Source organism: Coffea eugenioides, chromosome 10 (genome assembly GCF_003713205.1).
Source record: "Coffea eugenioides isolate CCC68of chromosome 10, Ceug_1.0, whole genome shotgun sequence".
Classification (NCBI taxonomy): domain Eukaryota; kingdom Viridiplantae; phylum Streptophyta; class Magnoliopsida; order Gentianales; family Rubiaceae; genus Coffea; species Coffea eugenioides.
In genome coordinates, this window is record NC_040044.1 from 2,745,788 (window position 1) to 2,770,518 (window position 24,731).

Genomic DNA, 24,731 nt, shown 5'->3' on the forward strand with positions numbered 1-24,731 from the left:
TCTGGCAGTACAATTTTTTGAGAGAAATTTGTGAAAAATCCAGCATCAACAAGTTATTACAGCAATAAATTACAAACAATGGATGTGCTTTGAACTTCAACATTTCTTGCCAAAAGAAGAAGAAGAAATCAAGTGAAGCAACTAACTGATTTTCTTCAACATAAGGTGATTTAGTCGGTAAAGAATGGCTACTTTCTCACAAAAAATCGTGTGCTCGAATTTCATCAGCAATGTAAAACAGTGTTGGTGGGTGATCCACAAGAACCCCTATAAATGAAGTATAATTCCAAGGCATGCCTTGATCCACGGCGGTGATTGAAACTGAACCCATCCAAACTCTTTCGTATAAAAAAAAAAAAATTAAATAACTGAGTTCCCTTCTTTTACCAGCATTACTGTAATAAGTTCTGAAAAATGGACTACATAAGCTCATAAACTGAGCATATACAGTTGCATTTGCATTAGTTAGTACAAAGTAATCATGCAATATGTTACGTCAGATTCTGGACAAAATGAATAGAAAATTTTGGAATTGAGCAGCTCATTGCTCTATCCTTGGGTGGGATGACTGCCTGTTCACATTTAAGCAGATATGGGCTTTCACGGGTTTATGATCAGAACTGCTGATGGTATCCATAGAATCATAGCAATGCAATGTTGCCCTTATGCGGTCATGATCGCCAATCTTGAACAATATGCGATCTGTCCACGCTGGAACCCGAACCTGCAATGCACCAAGACACAGCCAAACTTATCAGTCAATGCAGGTCTTTGTTAATTCATGATTGATTAACTTTAACTAGGAGCGTAGGGGGAGTGAGTATAATATATACGCACCTTGTAACTAGTGTCGTAATTGCTGCTTCCTATATTGTACTTGTATGTTGGTTTAAACGATAATGTTCCTTCTCGAAATCCATTAAAAATTTGCCCTCTTTCAGCTTCTTGCAGAAGTTGGTCCTTGCTAGTCAGCAGCTGCAGTCCAGGTTGCAAAAGTTTAGGACAAACTTTAAATTTATGCTTAATACTTCGGTACCATAAAGTGTTGAGGGACAAAATTAAAGTCCCTTGCTGGATTGCTAAAAGGTTGCACAAAGTTGATAATGCTCCATTCTGTCTTAAATGGATTGGAGTTGGACACTCGGTTTCTCTTTCTCTTATGAGGATCAGGAATAGAAAAACAATCTTTACCGGACACAAAAACAGATATTAATCTTGAAGCCAGATGGTAAAGCAATCTCTATATATGAGAGAGAGAAACTGTATATTGTAGGACTTCTTCACTTACTTCATGAAGGTTTTCGTGTATCAAATCTCTAGCCGGAAATGTATTAATTCCTTCAAGTCTATAGTTGAAATCTCCCAACCATACGGTGAGTTGGGCGGGTGTGGCATTGGGGTTCCAATCCTTGGAGAAGATGGAGCGTGATATGTGCCTGAACTGGTCGTTTCTCTCTTCCACATTGCCAACATGTGCTGCATGTGTTGTTAAAGTAGCCAAAATCCAATACACAAATGGTTAGTGATGATGAATGCACGCATTTTAGATACTAAATTAATTTGCTTTTAGACGCTCCACCATCTTTGTCAACTAAAATAATCAAGAATATGCTCCTGTATATAACATATATATATATGTACTTAACTTTTAAGATGGCAAAGTACACTTAACTTTTAATTAAGATGGTTTTACTGCCAGTGTGGCTCAAATATTCAGAAATCAATTTCTCTGGTTTTCTGAATTAAGAATGTATATGATATACAGATTAATCTTTCCTATACTGACAATTTATACACTGTCAGCGTTGGATAAATGACAACTATACAAAATTTAAATTGAGATTTAACTTTTGTACACATGTCATGAATCCAACAGTTACGGCGTGTATATATATTAAATTCATTCCAATGCTATAAGTCTACCGGACTGTAATTAATGTATGACATTACAATGAAAAATTCGAAGACGAATCAAGGAAGATAACACAGCAGCCCAATTTCAACCAAACATTGATGCGGAGTTGGCCACATAGTGTTTGAGAGAAGTTTCAACGTCTGTGGACCAATTGATGACATTTTTGAGCTGTGAACTCTGCAGACTCTTTGGTGTGAATATGGGCACTAAATGTCCAACCTTACAACCACAGCAAGACCAATTATTGCATCATGGATTTGGACCAGAGGCCTGTGATACATTGTGCTAGACTACGTGGAGGGAGGGAGGCATTTATGTACTTTTGTACTATTTCTTTTTCTTTGTTGAAATTAGAGAAGAATAGTGAAGTTTCACCATGAGTAGAATAGTCCAGTCCACTGATTGATGTTACTTACCAGCAAGATGGCAAGAAACAAACAGCATTTGTATTCCCTTGTACTTAATTCTGATAGCAACAGCTCCTTTCTTTCTCCCGATCAGCCCTCCAAGCCCACCAACAGGCTGCTTATCCACCTTTATTCCTACGAATCAATGAACATCGCAAAAGATTAGAATATAAGATTGCGTTATGCTAAATAAGGCAGCCGAAGTTGAGATTTTGAAATTTGATCTTGAAATTCACTGGAGGCAAAGTACAACGCACCTCTTACAAACTGCTGAGAATGTTTCGGTCCAAATACGAACAGCTGCAGTGATTGCATTATAGCTTCCCCCAGAAGGCTTCAGGAATCAATCAATTGGAGAAGCAAATGTTAGAATCTACATATCTCTCAAAGATAAAGGGAAAGAGAAAGTTTTTTTTTTTTTGAATCTTTAATCATACTTAGAATACAAAATAACTTCAAATTATTAGCATGTATAACTAATTTAAAAACCAATGTAAAACTTGTTATAGCTAAAACAACAAAATTTATCTTCATTATTAGGCATATGGTTTTATGTGGTTGGAAAGGTGTGAATATTAGAATCTGGTTTTTCTTCAAGTGGGAAGCTTCATACTTTTTCCAAATTATGCTAGGTCACAATCATGGTGTGGCCGGCTCTATCAAATTATGGCCAAGGATCCCTCAAAAATTATGGTCCAGGTTGCTCCCGGAAAAGTAGTAATAGCAATCTACCACTGCTATCAAAAAAGAACAATTAAAGAACCTCAAATGACAACAATTCAGGCATAAACATGAGGAAACATATATACGAAAGAAAAAAAGCAAAACAAACCCTTAAGAATTAAAGAATTTGAGAAAGACTGACGTGAAGATAATTAATATCCCAGGAATTTCTTACATATGAGTATCAGCTAAGACATTCTTCAATAGTTGGGCAATGTTCTCCCGAGGCACCTCTTGCAGACCAATCACAAGAAGATCCAGCTTCCGAATTTTACCAACCAGCTTGTTTATATCTTCTGAGGATACCTTTTCATCAATGAATACTAATCATAGTTAGTTATTAGAAGTTAAAACGTAGAAGAAGAGAAGAGGATGAGGGGGGGCGGGGGAATGAGACTCTTGAGTTGATTACCTGTCCATTCATATTCCAAGTCACTATGCAAAGGCAAACGTCAGAATGGCCGGAGAACTCACAGCAATTGCCGGTATCCACAGTTCTAACGCCTTCATGAGTCCTGTCATCGCTGTCAATTATACTCGCCGCTGTTTTCTGCTTGATCATCTTCTTCGTTTTTCTGCTTAGTCTTGTACAGAAAATACCGCAGAGCCCTTCCATTGATGTTGGTGTGCTTTCTGACCTTCATACAATATTAGCTTTAGCTGTAAGAGAAACAGATCACTGGAGGGCTTCAAATTTTGATGGCATATGTTCATATATAGATGAGGAAAATTTTGGTAAACTGGGCGGTGGAGAATTCAGAATTGGAAAGAAAACTGGTTAAGCTGTTTGATTTTGAGGATTTCAAACTCAATTGTGTGCTGTCCAAATTAAGTTAGGCCATTGGAGCCTTCGGGGAACTTTTCAAGTGTCAAACTTGATAGTGACATCCCTCTTCGAGAAATCTTGAGGAATTACTAGCAGATGGAACTTGTGCAGCAAATTTATAGTATCAATGCAGGACCTAATTCCTTAATGATCACATTAAGTTGATTTTGTTACTGTAAAAGAGAGCTTTTTATGTTCTGCGTTTATGCATGATATACATATATATATACACACACACTGAAAGTTACATACTTTTGTGTATCCGATGAGTTGTTTCCCCAGTACGAATTTACTAAAATGTGAAATTTACATTGCATAAGCTATTGCTTATAAATTATATTCCCGAAGGAAAGGACAGAAGAAGGAAAAAGTCGACATTTTGGACCTTCCTGTGCTTGCGCATGTGGAATTTGTGGTTATGTCTCGTGGTTGTTGAACGGCCATTGAAGTTTTGTACTGCTGCAGTCAATGTTCCGTGTGTCGAGCAACCAAGGAAATATGTATTATGGTAATCTTTCACGCAACTAAAACCAGTATGTATTGTCAAAGTCTCGTATCTCAGGATTTGAAGATGTTGGGTTCTAATTCTCTTTCTTTCTTCTAATTCTTAAATTTAACTCTTTTCTTGTTAGAAGAAAAAAACTCATAACTTTGTAAGCTTTCGTTTTTCTTTTTGCTGGAAATGGGAATCCAACCTGTAATTAACCAAGTTGACATCTAACTGAGAAGAAAAGTAAAAAAAAAAAAAAAACAAGTGTATATTCAGCCGGTCACATATACTCGAATCTCAACTACATTCATAATAATTTGGATTCGTTCTGTTTGTCGCCTCACTCACCGTTTCATTTTAACACATGTTCTCCCTTATATGCTTGTTATTTGCACAATTAGTAAGTCAATTGGTTTGGCATGAAAGAAAAAAAAAGGTCATTCACTAGATGTCTTGAAACTGTGTGTGTGTGTGTGATTTTTTCAAATATATATATAATGTGATTGTATGGTCAAACTCAAAGGAGATGAAGAGGCACACAATAATAATGGAATAGATAATGCAATCATTGGCCAAAAAGGAAGAGGGACTGAAATTGATAAATAACCTAAATTTTTTATTATCCATCCAAAAAACTTTTTCAAATATTAATAAGTACATTTATATTTCTTTTTATGCTTGATCATTGTTGGTTGTGGTTTTGCTATGGAGATAGAGTTTCTTCTTTGTATTTAAGATGTTGACGTGCTTGGAGATTTAATGGCAGGTTAGATTATTTTGTTTTGAGAAGGTGTGAGCATTGGATTTGAAGTTTTGGGTGCGATTAGTTGTAAATAGGATTTTGATTTTTGGCAAAATGAATTTTTTGAAGATTTCTATAGTCATAATGATGCTTTTCTTTATCTTAAACTTGATTAATTCCATCCATGCCTAAATCTCTCCTAAGGATTTTCTTCAAAGTCATAATGTGGCTCATGTAGTAGGAGTAGTTAAACCACTTATATAGAACCAAATCATGGCATTCTATATTGAAGATTATGCAAATATAAGAGCAGCTGATTGTGAGTTTGACCATTCCATGGAACCATATGGTGAGAATATTTCTGAAGAATGGAACGAATCTTCAGAATTGGATGCATGCTTTGGGAGAAGTAATTTTATGATTATAATGATGTAATTACTTGGGTTTATAATTTAGAATTAGACTATTTGTTAGGTTAGTTTGTTAGTATAGTGGATTTGGTTGAAATATGAAAGAAAGCAATTGATAAAATAATTTTTGTAACGAAAAAGATAGTTTAGAATTTTTGAGAAAAATATAGTCTTTTGGGCCTGTGTTGTTATATAAATACTAAAAGTAAAGGCGGTAGATATAATTTAATAAACTGAAGGAGAGGTCTCTATAATTACTAGAAATCTCAGAAGAGGTTTCTGAAATTATCCCTTTAAAGTAATTGAATATGGGGAAAGGTAGGGGTGTACGCGAGCCAAGCTACTCGCGAGTAGCTTGGTCAACGACTTGGCTCGAACTCGGGTTGACCGAGTTCGAGCCGAGTTTCGAGTAGCTCGAATGAAAATCGAGTCGAGTTTCGAGTCAAAAATCCCCGGCTCGAGACTCGTCGAGTCGGGGTTATTTAAATAATATATTTATAATTTAAATAATATATATGTATTATAATTATAAAATGACCATTATGAGTATAAGTTATATGGAATTTACAAAATACTCTTCGTTATCGAGCCTTATCGAGTCGAGTTTCGAGCTACTCGCGAGTACATCGACTCGAGTTTCGAGTATCAATTTTTTTGACTCGATCGAGCTCGAGCCGAGCTCAAGCCTAGAGATATATGAATCGAGTCGAGCTCGAGTATAGCACTACTCGAGCTCAACTCGGCTCGATTACATCTCTAGGGAAAGGGCATGTAGGCCCCAGTTTTAATGGACGGAGCACCAAATTTCCAATATTTTGAGGGCCCCTCCTTCAATTCTTAATAAGTCTCTCAATTTCCCTTCAGGCTTCCCACTCGGCAAAAATGCTCCTGACAGCCGTTTTATATGCTTCTTATCTGCCAATTTGAGCCTGAAAAGAATCATCCTGTGAGTTCCCAAGCCCTGTTCTTCATATTTCACTACTTTAGGTGTTATAATAAATTGGGTTTTTTTTTTAATAATATCTCTATCCAACTCGTACTCTTTCTTTTTTCTTTTTTTTTTTTTAATTCTTATTCTTTCCTGAATGCACCTTTTTGTTTAATTGTCTTTTTTCTCATCACGTTAATTGATATGTAATTTAGTTTTCTCTGATTACAGCTTTGAACAATTTTCCAATGACCCTTTTAGATTACGGTCAAATACCCTTTGCGAAAATTTTTGGTATCGTTCAGGCTGCTGACTAATTTGGCAAAAGAAAAGAGAAACGATTACAATAGGTTGATGGATTTGTACTTAAAAACTTTGTAATTTGGAATCATAATCTATTGATGGAATGCTGATTCTCTCGGGGATTGGGTATTGAACGCTTAAGCAACTTATATTGGAACTTAAATTAGCTCCTTGGTTCTTGTTTTTACTAAGGATAGAGAAGTTCCGCTTTTCTGGGAGCTAATGTGGGTCTCAGGCTGTTGTGGTATAGATTGAGGTTTTTGCGCTGTAGGTGAGATTGGGGTGTGGAAGGGATTAATTTGGGTTTCCATAATATCGACATTTTTGTTTTAGGGTGATTCGATGTCTTTTCCTTGTTTAGTCATGTATTAGAGTTTGATAAGGCTTATGAAGTCTGCTTTGTGTCAAAACTTGATTTTTGAGAAGAGAATCTTCTTTTTGGTTGGAAGAATTTGATGTATAGTGCATGTGTTATAAATGTTTTGAATATAGTGTTCTGAAGCTAAAAGGCTTTTGATTTTGCAAGTGTAAGATGCATTACTGTTTTCAGGAATTTATGCCTTGGTCAGTCTTTGGATGAGAGATTGGTTCTGCATTTCCTATGTTGGTTCTGAAATTGAATTGTTATAGGAGGCTGAAAAACAAAACTTGGCCAAAAAAAAAAGGTTCAGATTTTGGAGGGGAGGAGGGTGCATTGCAATTGGAAGCAATCAACATGAAGTTGTAGGGATGGGATACTATTCTGTAAAACATAAAAGTTTCCTTCTTCGCTGTCTACCTCCAGTGACTTTCATTGTGAAATTTTGTATGATTGGATGTATTTCTTGCACACAACAGTGATTGATTGCAAAGAATTGCGTAAAACTGATATTCTCGATTGATTACATGTGCAAATCAAAAGGTAGCAGTTGGTGACATTTTGCTTGTTTTGCAGCCGTTGAGGTGCAGCCATCAATTGTTTTTATTGCCATAGATGAGTAGCATGGTAAGACAGCTTCTAAGAGTAATTATGTGCATATGGTGTATTTTTCTTGTGCACTCAAGCTTTCAGCTTTATGCTACAGACTTTGGAGTTGTAACCTATCACTCTTTTGAATGATATCATTTCCCTCTCCTTTGTCCTTATCTCCATAAAAGTTCAAGTACATGTTGAAGCTGTAGTTTTGTTCTCTTGTCAACCAAGCTTCAAGCATAGCTCCAGAAGTGCATTTAGTTTTATAGATTATAGTTACATCCACAGCAGAATTGTATCGATCTTCTGGAATTTAGGGGAAATATGAGCACTGTTTTGATGAAAAAATATATTTTCTTGTCTTATATTTTACTATTGGAGGAGCTCTACCGAATTACAAAATCTAAAGAAAAGTTAAATTTGTTGAACCTTCTATATCTAGATTAATCAGTTGAAAAAAGAAAATAGCAGAGCAACTTGCACTGCAGTCAGAATGACTGGTGTTCACCAATAAATGTTGGCAAGTAAGTGCTTAAGGTTGCCCATGCTGTTGTTGGTACTTGAATTGAGGGGAATTGTGGAATTCAAGGAATGTCATTAGTACCACTCCTTCCATCCTCCCCCTTCTTTTGCTCTATGCTCAGTTACTTTTAGATAGGTGTGCCTTATTAATCTGAAGTTGTACATCTAACTGTGCTTGATGCAAACTAGGTAAGTATTTTCTCCAATGATCATTTGACCAAGTTTCTTTGTGTCTTTGACATGCAGAAGCAACGGGAACCACCCAAGTTCCTTTGCAAATTGGAAATGGAGGTGGATAAGATTAGCAACTTACCAGGACATATCATAGACAAGATTTTGTCCCATATGTCACTGAGGGATGCTGTAAGAACTAGTGTCTTGTCAAGCAAGTGGAGATACAAATGGGATACACTTCCACACCTCGTATTTGATAACCAATCTGTCTTGGTTTCATCACAAGATCAGACCCTAATTAAGAATAAGCTTGTTAACATTGTTGACCATGTCCTTTTACTCCATTCTGGGCCGATACAAAAATTTAAGCTCTCTCACCGTGATGTTCAAGGTGTCAGCGATATTGATAGATGGATCCTGTTTTTATCAAGAGGCGCCTTAAAGGAATTTGTTCTTGAGATATGGAAAGGCCATAGATACAAGCTCCCATCATCTATATACTTTTGCCAAAACTTGATTCACTTGGAGCTCTTTAATTGTCTTTTAAGACCCCCAGCTACGTTTGATGGGTTTAAAAATTTAAAGAGCATAGATCTTCAGCACATTACAATGGACCAAGATGCATTTGAGCATCTAATATCTAGTTGCCCTTTGCTTGAGAGACTTACACTCATGAATTTTGATGGTTTCACGAATCTTAATATTCATGCGCCGAATCTTCTTTTCTTTGACATTGGAGGTGTATTTGAAAACGTGAGCTTCCAGGATACTTTCCAGCTAGCTGTAGTGTCCATTGGATTGTATACAAACACAGGATTTGATCGTAATCATACTTTTGGCAGTGCTGGAAATTTGATTAAGTTTTTTGCTCACCTGCCTCGAATACAAAGGCTTGAGGTGCAGAGTTATTTCTTGAAGGTATGCGGTTTTTGCTATCACTACAAGATAGATGTAAGATCTTATACAATAGTTAATGTTCAAAGAATTGCTTTGAGCAGATTTAGTTGTTATTTGATAGTTTAGTCAATTAAGTGAATTGGTTAACAGTTGCATCTTAACATCCTCTACTTACTTCTTTACCTGTTCATGGTCTTACTGAGTGCATAGAAGAAAGAAGTTGTACAACTGATTGAATAATTTTGGAAATACCTAATCCTTGATTCATGTCTGAATCTGATTGCCTTCCATTATCTTCTACTTGTCTTTAGTATTTGACAGCTGGTAAAGTTCCTGGAAGACTGCCTACACCTTGTATTGAGCTCAGCTTTCTTTCCCTAAGGATAAATTTCAATGACGTAGAGGAGAGTTTGGCTGCTCTTTGCCTTCTTAGAAGTTCACCTAATCTACAGGAGCTTGAGATGTTGGTGAGTACATCCTGCTTCACGAGTTTAGTACTTCAAAATTTGTCATGTGATACATTGTTCTGTCAAATTTTAATGTTATCTTGCTACCTCATGATTCTTACCACTCGCCTAGTGCTTTTTTTAAAGAACTCATTTAGACATTGCTACTCGGGAATTTACTTTCTATTGATTTGATGAACTTTAACCAGGCTCGGCCAGAGGAGCAGAGTGCCATGAGAATTTCTGCAAATATTGTGGAAGAAGATTATGAAAATTGTCCATTTAATCAACTGCGATTTGTTAAAATTGCTGGCATCTCTGGTCTCAGACAAGAACTGAATTTTATCAAATTTCTGCTTGCAAATTCACCTGTTCTCGAGAAAATGACTGTTAAGCCTGGTTCAACCGATGGAGGATGGGAGTTGCTAAAAGAACTGATGAAGGAGTTGCTCCGATTCCGGAGAGCTTCAGTACAAGCTCAAATTATTTACCTGGACCCTTAATGTATTCTTAGCCATTCACTGATGGATTCATGCCTTTTGAAGAATAGTCACTTGCTGACATTATATCCGTCAGTTAACTTTCGATTATCAGTATTTGAACCCTTACAAGATTAGTGTTATCATTGGACTACCGTTGTTAAATAATTTGAGCCCATTCCAGCAAATCCAATTTATGATTTTCCATCGATCAGATGTGATTATCAAACTAGCATACGAGCTGTGACCTTTTGTGAACTTTCCATCCTTGACGTTGCTTTCTGTGACTGGTACGGCAAGCCTGCTTCTTGGTTCAGATGAGGTGCATATGGTATCTTCTTGTCATGCACTAACACTTTCTCAGCTTCATGCTAGGTGATTTGCAATGGTGATTACTATGTCATTAACAGTTGTTTCAAGGACTTCCTCATGATTTTATCCTTTATACAATGCCATGCCTTTGTTATGGATGATGTGAATGGCAAGGTTTTAGCCCTGTCGGGAGATAAATCTCTTTTGGACCAGCTTAGAATGCGGTCACAGTGGATTTAAGGATTTTCATTAATCATGAGGAATCTATTGGATACCTGAGATTGTTATTGCGGTGAAAGACTGATTTTTTTTTTTTTTTTGGGTTTGAGAATCTTAAGCATGGATCTAAAGGACCCAAAAGTAGAGAAACTAGCACCTTGTCAAATGGAATTGATGCATCTTTGTAGATTTTTTTTTTTATTTTTAAATCAAGAGTAATGCCCACCTTTTTCCTTCTTTTTAACTGCAAAATGCCTCCAGGAAAGTTTGTTGGGTCGGGTTTGGGTGGTGGTGGAATGGGGAGTTCCATGCGGTGTGGTTGAAGAGGAATGGCTAGTCAGGTTTCAACTTTCCTTGCCAGCTTCAATTTCTACTGGAGTTTGAAAAAGTTACCAAATGGAAGTGCCCTCCACTTCAATTTTAACAGAAACTGAAAAGAAGAGGAGGCAATCAATGTTTTCGAACTTGGACGTTAATTGAACCAATGAGGTATTCGGATCGCAGTTCAATCGGTCGGATCGGTCAATGTCAGTTCAACTTTGATTCAGTGAATTTTTTTAAAATAAATTATATAAATATATATGCACAGAATAAGATATTCAATAGACTAATTTAAGATTTTATCTGATAAAAAGTTTAATATTTTCAAAGAACTTGGATTTTCACAAATAATTTTTTTTAAATTATAAGTTCAAACAAATAAATTTCATCTCAATTGTATTTACTAAAATATAATATTAAATCCTACCCAAGAATATTACAATATTCTAAAATTAAACAAAATTCATGTCTTTAGGAATTAGACATTCTGAATTTAAACCATGTATTTGGAGATTAAAGATTGCAACTTTGTTTTTTTTTTTTTTTTTTAAAACAAAGCCTGGATGAAGTCATGAAGCTAGAAAGTAGAGATCCAAACTTAATAAGAGGCAAAAAATGAGAAGAAAGTGAATGGATATCACACTTAGTGACTAACCTTTAGAGAATAAGAACCTATTCATTTTTTTTCAGTTTAATAGACAAAAAATAAAAAACTATCAGTTCGGCGGTCCATTCCGATTCGTACGATTCTCATTAGTTCTTAAGTTTAATCAATCCAAAGTATCTACCAGACTGAAATCATGACTGGTTTGCGGTCCGATCGATCAAACAGGTCGGTTTAACCCGAGTTTCAAAACATTGAAGGCAATTAATGATAAGCTAAAAATGTCATGTGTCATTCATCAATCTCTCTCTCTCTCTCCCTTTTTTTTTTAATGAAAATGTTTGGATGAATTCGGCTCCAATTACTATCACGGATTAGGACATACCTCCGATAGGTAGCTTACATGGATTCTTGCTCCTTACATATTGTCTACCAACACAGTCTTATTTCTTATACATCGTCTATCAATACAAATACAGTCTTACTTTTTACACATCATTCGTCAATACAATTTCATATTGATAGCGGAATTTGAATACACAACTTTTTATGAGGAAGTGATCATTCTTGCCAATCGAGCCAACCTGTGCTGGCATCAATCTCTATTTCTCTGGACAAGGAAGAGCCAGGGGTAAAGAAAACGATGAATTGATGAGAGCAAATACGCCAAACTCAGCTAGGTTGTGAAAAGGATTGAATCGACGAGAGCAAACCCGCCAGCTACAATTCAAACCTCTCATCGACCAAGTATGCAATGGAGGACAACACAAAATTATAAGAATACCTCAAACTTCATATATCTCCATTTGCAATGTTGCTTGCACATATAAAGCTAAGCTACAAACTCTTACAAATTTCTCTTAACGAAGGGGCCAGTTAAGTTCTTGTGTTGAATCAACCCACAGCCATAGCCAACCTGCTTCCATGACAGCTGATAGATAATCCTTGCTGAAATCATAAGAAAGCAATAATAACGTCAGTGGAAATCCAACTCTGCCTGCTTGAGTCATGGGGAACTGGGGGGAGCTACTCCTTGATGGTCACCCTGGTGAAGGAGAACTCCAGAAAAATGTGGGCATCGGTAAAAGATTCGGTATAGAGTCTAAGTAGTTATGGATGATAGCTGGTCCCATTACTCTGGGAGCCATTTGTCAGTACTCATTGAACGCTATCACATTAACTTTTGTTGGTTTTGTTGGGGAGATTTAACTCGCCGCTGTCTCCCTCGGTAACTCTGTCATTTCTGGCCTTGCATTTAGACTCATGGTATGTAACAAAATCTAATTAAGTTCCATTGATGCACTTCTCATTGGTTACACACTTGAACTTCTTTCTCTGTTACTTCTGCATGCAATTGTCACTACTCCAGTTGACCTTTGCAGTTGGGAATAGGAAGTGCCCTGGAGACTTTATGAGGACAAGCATTTGGCGCAGGACAAATAAGGATACTTGGGGTATACATGCAGAGATCATGGATAATAGTTGTTACCACTGCCACCATTTTGCTTCCCATTTTCATATTTGCTCCTCCTGTTCTTGAGTTTTTTGGAGAGCCCACTGTCATCTCTATGGCTGCTGGTCAGCAATATTAATATAGATCATAGGACTTCCCATTCTCTTAACTGTACTTGGTTAATTCTCAGGCGAGGAAAATAAAGCCAGTATACTTTGACTTCAGATAATCAAATGTCGCGGAACAGAGGCTAACATGATTGGCAACTGATTGACTGCATGAATGTGGTCAAAATTTCGCAAATATTTTGCATACAACAATTAAAGATAAATACACTGTTAATGTTTTTCCATCTTTTGGCTTTGTAGTGCTAGAACTATCTTAAATGCTCTTCAGACTTGCATTCTTTGAAAACTGACCTTTGGCTTGTGCAGCTTTGCTGTTGAATATTGAAGCCTATTAACAGTTTCCCCTGAATTGTTGATCATCTCTTAATTCTGATAATTTCCTATTGGTATGATAGTCTCTATAAATACAGACTATTGGGTCTTGGCACTCTTTCGGGCAGATTATTCTGGACATCCAGAGTTTTGGCCTGACGAATTGATGGATAGATGAAAGCTATACATCTTGCAAAAGGACCATCTCAAGTGGCATCCGACGAACAGCAGAGTGGACTTCATGCAACAAAGAGACTTTCTAGAAAGATTTTTGCTTGACATTCTTGCAGGAGTTGCAATTGGAGCTGGATGGCAATCTCTTATAGCATGTGTCAACGTGGCCTGGGCTGCTATTACATTTGCATCCTGTTGGGATTCACATTTCACTTTGGAGATATGGCATATATGTGGCTTTTATCTGCCTTCTCTGGACGCACTTTGATATTTGCAATCAACTCCAAATTGATCAACTTTGGGTTGTCTGCAGACTGTTATACTAATAATCATTGCTTCAATCAGAAACTGGGATAAAGAAGTGAGCATTCTACCCTTTGCCACTCTCAAATTTCTTTCGGCATCTCCACTCATGAAGGTTTGTTGCAAAAAGTTGTACCATTAGCATTTTAGCATGTGTTGGGATCCTGAGTAGAGTTTCAAAATTTGCAGTTCAGCATTTTGTCCCTGAATATTTTTTGCAAAGAAAAATTTCACTTTCATGGAATGGAAGTGAGGAAGAAGTAGTAAAGAAAGCGTAGAGTACTAAAGCACGAGGACTCATTTTGTATGACAAATGACCACTACATAATCGTTTGCATCAATAATCCAAAGATGCCTAGCATAATTGTAATTTACTGCCCAAAAAAGCCAATAATTGTAATTATTAACATACAAATTGAGTGTCCAAATTTAGAAGAGATAAAGAGATCCGAACTTAAATGCATTCCCTAATTTTCAAAATTATAAAGGTAATTCCAAGTCAAATACTGGATCAATTTCCTCATCAAATGTCAGTGAACTCGAATCTTATATTTTCTCATGCTTTTATTTACGAATGAAAAAAAGAAGAAGAAGCAAAATAGAAATATTTAGCAATTATGGGTTCCTTAGGGGGGGGAAAAAAAGAGTAGAGGGCACTTCAGTCAATTCAAGTACATTATCCCCTAAGACTATACTACAAGTGGAGTGCCCTCTCCTACACGAACAACGAAGAGCAGAAAGCCATGGCGACTTCCTTATCTTCTCTGGCCTCATCCTTGGCTTCTCTCTCCTTCTCTTCCCAAATTTCCCAAAAACCCCATGCCTCCGCTCTCTCCTTCACTTCTGCTAAGTCCCTTTCCTTATCTAAGACTTCTACTCCCGTCATTGCCGCCTCCGCTGCTGCTGTCCCGTCCCTTGTTGATTTGGAGACTGCCGACCTCAAGCAGCTAGTCAAATCCAGACTTCCCGGAGGTTTTGCAGCCCAGACCATCATCGGCACCGGCCGCCGGAAGAGTGCCATTGCCCGGGTTGTCCTCCAAGAGGGCTCTGGCAAAATCATCATCAACTACCGTGACGCTAAGGTACTTGAATTCTCCTACTTTTGGGCTGTTTTAACTTTGTAGTATTAGTGTGGAAATTGTTACAAAAAGAATGTTCCACAAGGGTGCAAACTCGGTGATCATTGCTGTAGCTAGAATTTATATGATTTCTGGAGTTGGAATTTGTTTTTCTTTTTTTTTCCCCCTCTTTCAAGATGGGATTTTTATTCTTCATATTTTTTGCAGTGATGGTGTTGTTTTAGCAACTTCGTTAGTTGGCCTGTATTAATTCTAGCTATCCTTAATTTTGTCTAGTTAATTGTGTACTGAATATGGAAGAAATTTGAATGCTCATACCGTAAAGGTGTAAACTTGCTGATTACTTTTTGTGCTTGAAGTCTAGAGCCGAGTTAAGCTTACTTTATCCTTCATCTTAAGTTTCATTTTTATTCTTGAGATGGGATTTTGCTTCTTTACACAGTGTGCAACACTAATGTTGGACCTGCAGCTGCTTTATATGTTAAATGCTCTGATTGTTGTAGAAATTTCATGGCATTTAGGAATATCTTCAAGGAAATCCACTGTGGCTTCAGTACGTGAAAACCCCTTTGGCCACTTTAGGATATGAGAGCAGTTATGATGTGTTTGTCAAAGCACAAGGTGGTGGTTTATCAGGGCAGGCTCAGGCAATATCTCTTGGCATTGCTCGTGCTCTACTGAAAGTCAGTGAGAGTCATAGAACACCTCTGAGGCAAGAAGGATTGCTGACAAGGGATGCGAGAGTGGTTGAAAGGAAGAAAGTTGGTCTCAAGAAGGCCCGAAAAGCCCCACAATACTCCAAGCGTTGAGGTTAGACTTTGTATACAAGGTTTTGCGGAAAGCTCTACCTAATTTCTCTTGTCTTGTGTACATGTGCACTTGGAAAACACATGCAAGCTTCTTATTATTAGCTGTTCAGTGAAGGAAAAGGATTAAAGTAATTTCTAAGTGACTGCTAAGACTTTTAGTGTGGGCAAAGCAAGTAGCATGTCTCCTTGTAATATTGAAGGGTATTGAACTGACATTTTTTTTGTCAACAGTATATGCTACACACAAAGTCCTTGCATTTAAAAAGATTACTTGACACTAAGACTGCTACGTTGGACACCTTGCAGGGTGAGAATGAATCATTAAGGGCATTGTGTTATGCACTGTGAAATGAAGGGCTAGGGCGCCATTATGTTGGGAATTACTGAATTTCTTAAATACATCAAGCTCAGTTCCTCCGTTATGATTGATAAGTTCTTTGACCTGTACTGCAATTTGTTGGCCTTCAAGCAATAATAAGGCTGGCATTCTGTTATTGGTAGTCCTAGATGAAAAGCAAAAGTGTGTCATATTATCTTCTGGATCATGGAAAAAATATTGGATGCCTCCTCTCTGATGCATGTTATTCCTAGAGCACTACAATGGGTATTGTAATTTGTAACCCTTCGGATTTCCACCATTCATATTTACCTCAATGTGGAAACATTTATCCATGATTAGTGCAAGGCATATGACATATATCGATCCCTTTGCCTAGTGGAGTATCATAAATCGTGAAAACATATCAATAGATATGTTTAAGTCTACCAGACATATGAGATATTTTTGCACTTTTTAATTTCGGAGAGAATGAAATGTAATATAAAAGTTTGTGGGATCACTTCTACACGGTGAATATCAAAGGTTTCTACTAGAACATCTAATGAATACTTCAACATGTTAAGCTTCTAGAAAATTAAAACAATTATTTGATGTGTCTTGTGCTGGTTTGGTCATCAGTAAGTTTTGCTGGTACAAAGTATTGCTCTTATCGATTGATGATTTCATTGAACATGCTGAGAACCTTTGTGCCATAAACGAGTGCAATGTGATCATTTTCTTTATTCATTACCAAAGTTCTAGCTCGCAGTAACCTAAAATAAACCTGGCAAGGAAAGGGAATTGAACCCCTGTGGAAAGAAGTAGAACTATGGATGGCAAGCGTTACTGGTCCTAGTTTAGAATTGAGTTCTGCAGATGGATTCAGTTTTTGGCTTGCTGGTCCCATGTTCTTACTGGTGGTAGATCGTACTTGTGGACTTGGTTTTGTTGCTGAACAACTGTAAACTGCTCTATGAATGTCTGAGCCCCACATATTGGTGATTTGAATATGTTTTTTCGTCATTAAAATGTTGCTGATTGACTTCTTTTTTTTTCACTCTAATTGGTATTTCCACCATGCGGTCTTGCTGGTTTGGTATTTCATTTTGCGGTTGAAATGGACATCAGGGATCCTGATATCATGGACAAATGAAGATAAGGTTGAAAGCTGGGATGTGTAACATTTCTGTAAATCTGTCGCTGTATACGTAGGGAACTGAGGTGACGCCCTTATTTCTGCAATTGTCACTATTCAGAATTTATTTTTGATGCAATCAATGCATCCGCTAAATTTACAAACGCCAATTTGAGGCAGACCCTAGAAGAATCTTCTATGAAGATGCTGAACCGTATCTTTGATTGAGCATGTTTCCCTTGCATAAAGTTTTCTGTCGTTCTGATTACAGGTGGTGCTATTCTCAGCTACTTGTATATACGAGACCCCCATCAACAACACAAACTCACCAAACCATCGCCACTATCACTGTCACTGCCATCACTCCACCGCCATCCCTACCACCACAGCCAACACTGCAACACTAGGCACATCACCATTACGAGATGTAGAATAATTCAGATTTGCGTGGTTACAATAGAGCAGGAGAGAGAAGACTGGAGAGCAGGGTGGAAAAGAAAGTGGGGGAGGAATACAGGGGTAAAACAGAGTTTTTCTTTTTTGGTGGGTAAGCTCATTTTTCTCATTGATAAGCAAAATGGAGTACATAAGTTCAGGGACAGAAGTCACAGAACCCTTAAACAAGTACAGCAAAATGGATGGAAAAGGAACCTATAACCATACCACTATACAAATGAACCTGACTAACATCAAAATTGGCAGTAAGGACTTTACAGTAGTCTAGAATCTCAAAACAGAGGATTTGTTCATGTTGTCGAGGACAGATTTGCGTGGATGCATTTTTCTGTGCTCCATTGTTGCTGGTTTCGTAAAAATACATGCCCAAAGTGCATCGATCAGTGTATCTTTTGTTAATGACAGCAGTTGCCTCCTCTCCTGGCTCCTGAGCAAAGGTGTTTGTAAAAGGTTTTGCCCAGAATAGGCTCTTGCTTAACCACTGGGCCAATGGCTCAGTAGCCACTGGGGAGGGGCTTAAGTCCCTCCTTGGGTTTTGCAGCGAAAAAAATTTAAGAATTGTGTCAAAGCACTTTCTTGGTCTAGTTGGGTCTGTATACTTACTAGTCCTTTATCACAGCCTTCTTAGGCTCCTCTTCCCCCTTAGATTAGAATAGAGTAGATTATACAAATGTATCGTTGCTAACAAAAAAAAAAAAAGAATAGTCTCTTGCTTAACGCCCAATGGCATGTACAAAAAGATTGAGACAAAATGGTTACTGAAAGCTAGAGAGAAACACCAAAATGCCCCTCCTAGTTGTCTTCCCAAATTCTTTCCCATATATATACTCTTCCATTAAAGATAACAAATACAAGTACTATTATCTATTTTCTTTATTTTCTTCTTCCGTGACAAATGAAAAATTAATTCTAATCTAAGAAAATTCAGGAAAAATGGTTTCTTAAAAGGTCAAAGTACACCAACACTCCGTTTCCTAAATGAACTTGAACTAGGTACATCCAACGCGCTGTTTCCTAACTTGATTAGAACTTTTCGTTATCCATCTACATCAAGGACCCAATCTTGAAACATGACTCTCGAAAATATTACTACTAAGTAAAATAAAGGGCAAAAAATGGCTAATCTCAAGGAAATAGACACCCAAGAGATTTTTCTTTTCACCAAAAGACTCCTAAGCCTGAATGGAATGCTTTCCACAAAAGAGGTAACATTATTCAAAGTTACTTTTCTTAACAATAAATGATAAAACCCATCCCCCTCACGCCCTCGTTAAACAAGAAGATTATGATTAACCGATCAAAACCTTTAATCAGAATAAGCACTTCACAAAATCATCATCTGTTTTTCACCTTGTTACTATTTTCCCAGTTGGGTTTTCTAATTATTTGTTAATTTCCACACTGTACATTGTGGGGAGGAATTCAGTTGCCGGATTAAATTTTGATCGTTCCACGTATAAGACTGTAAGCCCAAATAAAATTGAGTGCAATGGGGGATTATTACAATGGAAGCAGTGACGATCAGTACTGTGATCGAGTTTGTGATGATGACGGAGAAGACTCTGTTGATGGGCTCCAAGACCCAGAACTTGAGACCGACTTTTCTTGTTGCAGCAAAGGTCCCTCCTGTATGGTATAAATTATATTTTCTCTTATTGTTTCCTTGGTTGATGATCAAGAATTGAGTCTTTAATCTTTTATAAATTTATTTATTTATGTTAGTCATGGGGTCCTACAAGTCCTCTACTTTATCCTATTATGTATCTTTATCTGTTTTGTTGGAGTGAAAAGAGGCTGGGGCTGAAGGCTTGGGTTTTGGAGATTAAGACACTAAGAATTTTATTTAAGATGATTTGTTATCGCTTATGATCATCTCGAGTTTTCTATGTCTTTACTGAACATAAGTTTTTAGTAAATCAGCGTGTGGAAGCGGTACTGTCGGTTACTGAAATTCTAATAGATTGCACATCAACTGAGGATGAAATATATAGCACCCAAGAATGTGAATTTCTACTCTTCTGGTTAGTCATGTATTCTGGGTTAGAAGAGGGGTTGTGCTTGTTAGCTTGATTGAGAGCTTAATTGGGAAAGGATTGAATTTGACCTCTGATACTAATATTCGTACTCCTGATTCCTGAACTTAAACCTGCTAAACAAACAGGAGTTTAAAGTTGCCGGCTTTTCTACATGCATCTGGCATTCACCGATTTGTGTATGTTATCTAGGTCGTTATTGTACTTTTTATAAAGAGAAGAGGAACATTGGCATGATTATGTTGCTTGCCTTTTGCTCATGCAGGTGATAAGAAAAGAGTCTCTTCTGGCTGCACAGGTTAGACACACTCATTAGATGTCTGCTTGGTTGATTTGAGTAACTCTAAATTAGAATAAAGTTTTGAGTTGTTGCTTATGTTGATTTATACAGAAAGAATACTTGCAAAGAGTAATGGATTTGCTGTCCTTAAAGGAGCACCATGCGCGGACCTTACTCATTTATTACCGTTGGGACGTTGACAGAGTTTTTAATGTGTTTGCAGACAGAGGTAAAGCATGGTTATATTCAGCAGCAGGTTTATCAGTTAGGAGCAGCGAGGATCTTAACTCCTCTCAGTCTTCAGACGAAGTAACCTGTCAAATCTGCTTCGAGGATGTCCATGCTAATGAGTCCACGATAATGGATTGTGGCCATTGTTTTTGCAACAACTGTGAGTCTCTTGCTTAATGGCTTTCTTTCTTTTTATATTACTTTTCTCGTGATGCCAGGATCCTGCATATGCATGCTTTCTATATGAAGATTAAAAACTTGTAATCAATTTCTTGGTCCTTGGAACAATATGTTAAAATGAAATACAAATTCTGTGTTTTCTAGTTAACGTCTGGACTGGTTGCTGAAAATTGAACCTCAGAAGCTGTTCAGCTGTTATGATATTCCAAATCATAACAGATTTAGAACTTCAATTTATTTGAGATACCTCAATGAATTAACACATATGAGAACTACAAGGAGTAGTTCCAGTCACTCATCCTCAGACCTGTTATTCTGTGAAATTAGAAATGAGGTCAAACAAACTTGAGTTTTAAATTAATTTTTAAGCTTGTTGATGAGAAACTATTGAACAATATGGTTATTTGTTAAATAACTAGTTTGCTGATGATGTTTGTCATGTTGAACTTCTCAGGCACTATAAAAATAGAGTTATTGGTGCACGTTAATGCAAATCAAGCATCTGATTTTCACTTGATTTTTTTTGAAATCTCTTTCACCAAATGTTAAATTTTGTAACCAGATCTTGTAAAAACAGCAAATTTAAAGGGTTAAGTAGACTGAAGTTTATTTCAATAGCAAAATAGCTTGAGTTAGATGCTCCAGTTAATTGTTTAGTAGATGTGTCTATTAAGTGCTGCTTCTGTGTTGTCGTTGTCGTTGCCGTTGCAGAATGTAAGCATTTTCTGTTCTTTTCTCTTGTTAAGGTTGGACAGAGCATTTTATTGTGAAGATAAATGAGGGTCAGAGTAGACGGATTACATGCATGGCCCACGAGTGCTATGCAATTTGTGATGAAGAAAATGTTAGAAATCTAGTTAGTGGAAGAGATCCTCATGTTGCAGAAAAGTTTGATCGGTTTCTTTTAGAGTCATATATTGAGGATAATAAGAAAGTAAAATGGTGCCCTAGCGTTCCTCATTGTGGAAATGCAATTCGTGTTGAGTGTGATGAATATTGTGAGGTTCAATGTGCTTGTGGTGTACAGTTCTGTTTCAGCTGCTCATCTGAAGCTCACTCGCCTTGTTCATGCCTGATGTGGAAGCTTTGGACGAAAAAGTGCCAGGATGAATCAGAGACGGTTAATTGGATTAAAGTGAATACAAAGTATTGCCCCAAATGTTATAAACCAGTGGAGAAGAATGGAGGATGCAACCTAGTACGTTGTGTGTGTGGACAACCATTTTGGTGCGTCTTCCTATTCTTCGTTCGTTTAAGATTCTGACTCAGCTCATACAGTTTGATAGGTCCAGTCACGACATTATTCATTTTGCACATGCATGTATTAGTATACCTGTACTTTGTGATCTGATCATCGTTAGCACTTACGCACAGTAAGGGCTTGGAGCTGCTTTCCACAAGTTCATTGGTAGTCTCAAGTTTCCTGCATTATGTTTTGTTAACAAGTTAACTTTATTGCCTGCATGCTCCTTGCTACTTCTGTCTTATCTGCTTTCTGTACCAACTTTAGTCATTCATTACCAAAATTTAGGAGCGAGGAACTCTAAAGCATGTCTTTGATCTTCATTTGTATATAAGAGAATGGTTTTTGCTTGCATCCTGGTACTGCATGTCTTTTCTGCTATCTTACTGCTTACCTGATATTTCAGTACATGGGGGATAACTTCTTTGTGTTTCTTTACAGCATGTCATTAATATTTTGTCTAGGATATCTTTAGCCAAAATTAAATGACATGATTTACCGTTTTGTCCTTATTTTCACAGTTGGCTTTGTGGTGGAGCAACTGGCGTAAGTCACACATGGAATAGCATTGAAGGTCATACTTGTGGCCGATATAAAGAAGACGAATTGGAGAATGCTGAGCGTGCGAAAAAGCAACTTTGGCGCTATTCTCACTATTATAATCAGTTCAAAGCCCACACAGACTCTTTGAAGCTTGAAGCTACTTTGCAGGACAGGTTACAACAAAAAATTGTGATCTTGGAAGCAAAGAACCTTGAATCGAGGGATTTTAGCTGGGTGACAGATGGATTCAATAGACTTTTCAGATCAAGGAGGATTCTCTCCTATTCTTATCCTTTTGCATATTACATGTTCGGTGATGACCTATTCAAGAATGCAATGACACAGAAGGAAAGGGAAATAAAACAGAACCTTTTCGAGGACCAGCAGCAGCAGCTTCAGGCTAACATTGAAAAACTTTCAATGGTTTTGGAACAGCCTTTTGCTGATTGGGAAGAAAGGGACGTCCTCAATACCAGACTGCAGATTATTGCTCTCTCCACTGTTACCGATAACCTCTGCAAGAAATTGTGAGTTTTACTAACTAGACTTGAAACTGAACTAAGGAACATCTGAAAATGAGAAATCGGACTAGTTTTATTTATAATAATTAAGTGAAAGGACTAGGACTTTATTGAAATTATTTTTGGCAAAATCTGAGGGTAGATATGGCTATTTGCAGGTACGATTGCATCGAGAGTGATTTATTGGCTCCTCTGGAGGAAGCAACTCACAGTATCGCTCCATATAGGTCTATGGGTGTGGAGAAAGCATCAGAATTTCCTTAAAGGTGATCTGTAACAAATGGTGTGATTCTCATTTTCCAACTGACTGGTTCTGGTGCATCGTTGCTTTTGACCTGGTGCTTTCTACAAAGTGCTAAAACGGTTTGTTTCTTTGCCACAGCTTAACTAGATGCAAGATGGATGAGCAATGGTACGAAGTTCTTGACTTGCAGCCTTTGGATTCTTCCCTTAAGGTGAATGCTTTTCTCATAGTATTTCTAGATGCAGCTGACACAATAGAGAGGAGATGATACGTTAACATTCTACTTGGTTTTTGCTCATAAGTACGGTCATTGATGACATTTTGGCTTAAAAAGGTTCATTTGCCAAGTGAATGTCACAAAGGTACTCGCTGAAAGGAAAGGAAAACCATGGCTGTATATGCTTTTTCGCTGCACATATCTCCTGACTTCGCCGCCTTTGTCAATTTTGATTTCTAGGTCCCTTCCTCGAATACTTCTGACCTCATTTTCCGCCTATGCATGTAACCTTTCATGAAGCTTATAATCTGGATAAACAGTAAACCCTATATGCTGTATATATAATATATTTCCTTGGTCAGCTACTAAAATATTGATCAATGGTCGTTCTTTCGAGGGTTTAACGGTGGATGTAGAAAGCTGTTACTCAGAAAACTGTTGCTGGGGAAGGGAAGGTGAAGAGGGATTCGATAGTAAACTTCTATTGTTTCAAGTTCCATCTGAATGCTGAAAATTAATTCATTCGAACTTTTTGAATTCAACATATTTGATAATTGAAATACCTAACCTTTTAATATATCAAGTACTGATTAATTTGTGTACAAAATTTTAAGTAAAAAGTTTTTATTGAATTTCTTGAATCGATCACATATATTATACTTTTCACATATATATAATATACTCTCGTGCTCTCGCATAATGTATATAGTTGCTCTTCTTCTATTCGACGCACACGATATATGTGCAAACACGCACATACATATAAATACACACATTTAAGTACTATTTCTCAATTGTATAATTATTTTCTCCTATACAAAACACTTTTTTTTCTCTTCAAATATTCAAATAAATATAATTTTTTTAAAAGGTGAAAGTGTAATATATGTGGGATATTTCAATTCAGTGCTTTAATTCAATTAGTTATCAAATACATATCTTTATCAATTCAGCAACTTAATACTTTCAATGTTTAATTTTCGGATTTTTCAATTTAGATTTCATACTTCAATTTTATCTAATTTCTAGATTGTAGAATTCAGATCTCAAAATTCAATTTTATCGAACAGGATATATTGTAGATCTTCTGAAGTTAGAAATTGTTGTCCAGCAATGTGGTTTTTTATTGTTCATTGGCCACAAATATTCTTTTTATTTATAAACAAATTCCTTATTTCCTTTAGCTTTGCCACAATAGTACCACTTTGATTGGACATTAAAATAGGTTATAAGAAAGAGAGGGAACAAATCTCCCGGTAAAACCTCTAACATATAATGGGTTGAGTCAATTGGATTACTAATTGCAAAACAGTGGATGTTATCTCGACTCAGTATATAAATTAAAAATAGCGAAAACTTTGAGAAAATTACAAGATATTTTTTATGAAGGCAAATGAGGAA

The 24,731-nt window shown here is 36.9% G+C and overlaps 4 protein-coding genes across 12 annotated transcripts; 3 read left to right on the plus strand and 1 right to left on the minus strand.

The window, feature by feature from the left end:
* Positions 1 to 351: 351 nt before the first annotated feature.
* On the minus strand, positions 352 to 4,005 carry LOC113748852 (type IV inositol polyphosphate 5-phosphatase 11). Its single transcript, XM_027292432.1, has 7 exons — positions 3,458 to 4,005; positions 3,221 to 3,351; positions 2,580 to 2,656; positions 2,332 to 2,457; positions 1,289 to 1,476; positions 838 to 975; positions 352 to 724 (listed from the first exon to the last, which is right to left on the minus strand). Exons 1-7 carry the CDS (start codon positions 3,659 to 3,661, stop codon positions 542 to 544), a joined length of 1,047 nt encoding a protein of 348 aa, XP_027148233.1. The 5' UTR covers positions 3,662 to 4,005; the 3' UTR covers positions 352 to 541.
* A 2,366-nt stretch (positions 4,006 to 6,371) lies between these two features.
* On the plus strand, positions 6,372 to 10,472 carry LOC113749636 (F-box/FBD/LRR-repeat protein At1g13570-like). Its single transcript, XM_027293448.1, has 5 exons — positions 6,372 to 6,459; positions 7,679 to 7,729; positions 8,465 to 9,310; positions 9,601 to 9,756; positions 9,945 to 10,472. The coding sequence occupies exons 2-5, from the start codon at positions 7,718 to 7,720 to the stop codon at positions 10,236 to 10,238; spliced, it is 1,308 nt and encodes a 435-aa protein (XP_027149249.1). The 5' UTR covers positions 6,372 to 6,459; positions 7,679 to 7,717; the 3' UTR covers positions 10,239 to 10,472.
* A 4,252-nt stretch (positions 10,473 to 14,724) lies between these two features.
* Positions 14,725 to 17,613, plus strand: LOC113748883 (30S ribosomal protein S9, chloroplastic). Of its 6 annotated transcripts, none has more exons than XM_027292468.1 (3): positions 14,725 to 15,122; positions 15,641 to 15,929; positions 17,376 to 17,613. In XM_027292468.1, the coding sequence occupies exons 1-2, from the start codon at positions 14,784 to 14,786 to the stop codon at positions 15,926 to 15,928; spliced, it is 627 nt and encodes a 208-aa protein (XP_027148269.1). In that variant the 5' UTR covers positions 14,725 to 14,783; the 3' UTR covers position 15,929; positions 17,376 to 17,613. The 6 variants fall into 6 exon arrangements, with proteins under 6 accessions (XP_027148269.1, XP_027148270.1, XP_027148271.1 ...); XM_027292469.1 differs by lacking the exon at positions 17,376 to 17,613 and adding an exon at positions 17,010 to 17,241; XM_027292470.1 differs by lacking the exon at positions 17,376 to 17,613 and adding an exon at positions 17,017 to 17,241.
* Positions 17,614 to 18,987: 1,374 nt separating this feature from the next.
* Positions 18,988 to 23,867, plus strand: LOC113748664 (probable E3 ubiquitin-protein ligase ARI2). 4 transcript variants are annotated; one of them, XM_027292175.1, is made up of 8 exons: positions 18,988 to 19,043; positions 19,265 to 19,471; positions 20,137 to 20,169; positions 20,263 to 20,542; positions 21,309 to 21,789; positions 22,327 to 22,875; positions 23,028 to 23,135; positions 23,252 to 23,867. In XM_027292175.1, exons 2-7 carry the CDS (start codon positions 19,328 to 19,330, stop codon positions 23,131 to 23,133), a joined length of 1,593 nt encoding a protein of 530 aa, XP_027147976.1. In that variant the 5' UTR covers positions 18,988 to 19,043; positions 19,265 to 19,327; the 3' UTR covers positions 23,134 to 23,135; positions 23,252 to 23,867. The 4 variants fall into 4 exon arrangements, with proteins under 4 accessions (XP_027147976.1, XP_027147977.1, XP_027147978.1 ...); XM_027292176.1 differs by having other exon boundaries at positions 19,022 to 19,466; XM_027292177.1 differs by having other exon boundaries at positions 19,022 to 19,466; positions 20,375 to 20,542.
* Positions 23,868 to 24,731: the final 864 nt, after the last annotated feature.

What these genes read in the sequence shown, in the direction of transcription:
- LOC113748852 (XM_027292432.1), bottom strand. Translation starts at nt 3,661, where the DNA reads ATGGAAGGGCTCTGCGGTATTTTCTGTACAAGACTAAGCAGAAAAACG. An exon ending in GTCTTAGCTGATACTCATAT is followed by an intron (nt 2,657 to 3,220) that starts GTAAGAAATTCC and finishes TGATTCCTGAAG; the next exon opens with CCTTCTGGGGGAAGCTATAA. An exon ending in ATTACGACACTAGTTACAAG is followed by an intron (nt 725 to 837) that starts GTGCGTATATAT and finishes GGTGCATTGCAG; the next exon opens with GTTCGGGTTCCAGCGTGGAC.
- LOC113749636 (XM_027293448.1), top strand. An exon ending in TGCAGAGTTATTTCTTGAAG is followed by an intron (nt 9,311 to 9,600) that starts GTATGCGGTTTT and finishes ACTTGTCTTTAG; the next exon opens with TATTTGACAGCTGGTAAAGT. An exon ending in TACAGGAGCTTGAGATGTTG is followed by an intron (nt 9,757 to 9,944) that starts GTGAGTACATCC and finishes AACTTTAACCAG; the next exon opens with GCTCGGCCAGAGGAGCAGAG.
- LOC113748883 (XM_027292468.1), top strand. Translation starts at nt 14,784, where the DNA reads ATGGCGACTTCCTTATCTTCTCTGGCCTCATCCTTGGCTTCTCTCTCC. An exon ending in TCAACTACCGTGACGCTAAG is followed by an intron (nt 15,123 to 15,640) that starts GTACTTGAATTC and finishes CATGGCATTTAG; the next exon opens with GAATATCTTCAAGGAAATCC.
- LOC113748664 (XM_027292175.1), top strand. Translation starts at nt 19,328, where the DNA reads ATGGGGGATTATTACAATGGAAGCAGTGACGATCAGTACTGTGATCGA. An exon ending in GTGTGTGGACAACCATTTTG is followed by an intron (nt 21,790 to 22,326) that starts GTGCGTCTTCCT and finishes TTATTTTCACAG; the next exon opens with TTGGCTTTGTGGTGGAGCAA. An exon ending in GATAACCTCTGCAAGAAATT is followed by an intron (nt 22,876 to 23,027) that starts GTGAGTTTTACT and finishes GGCTATTTGCAG; the next exon opens with GTACGATTGCATCGAGAGTG.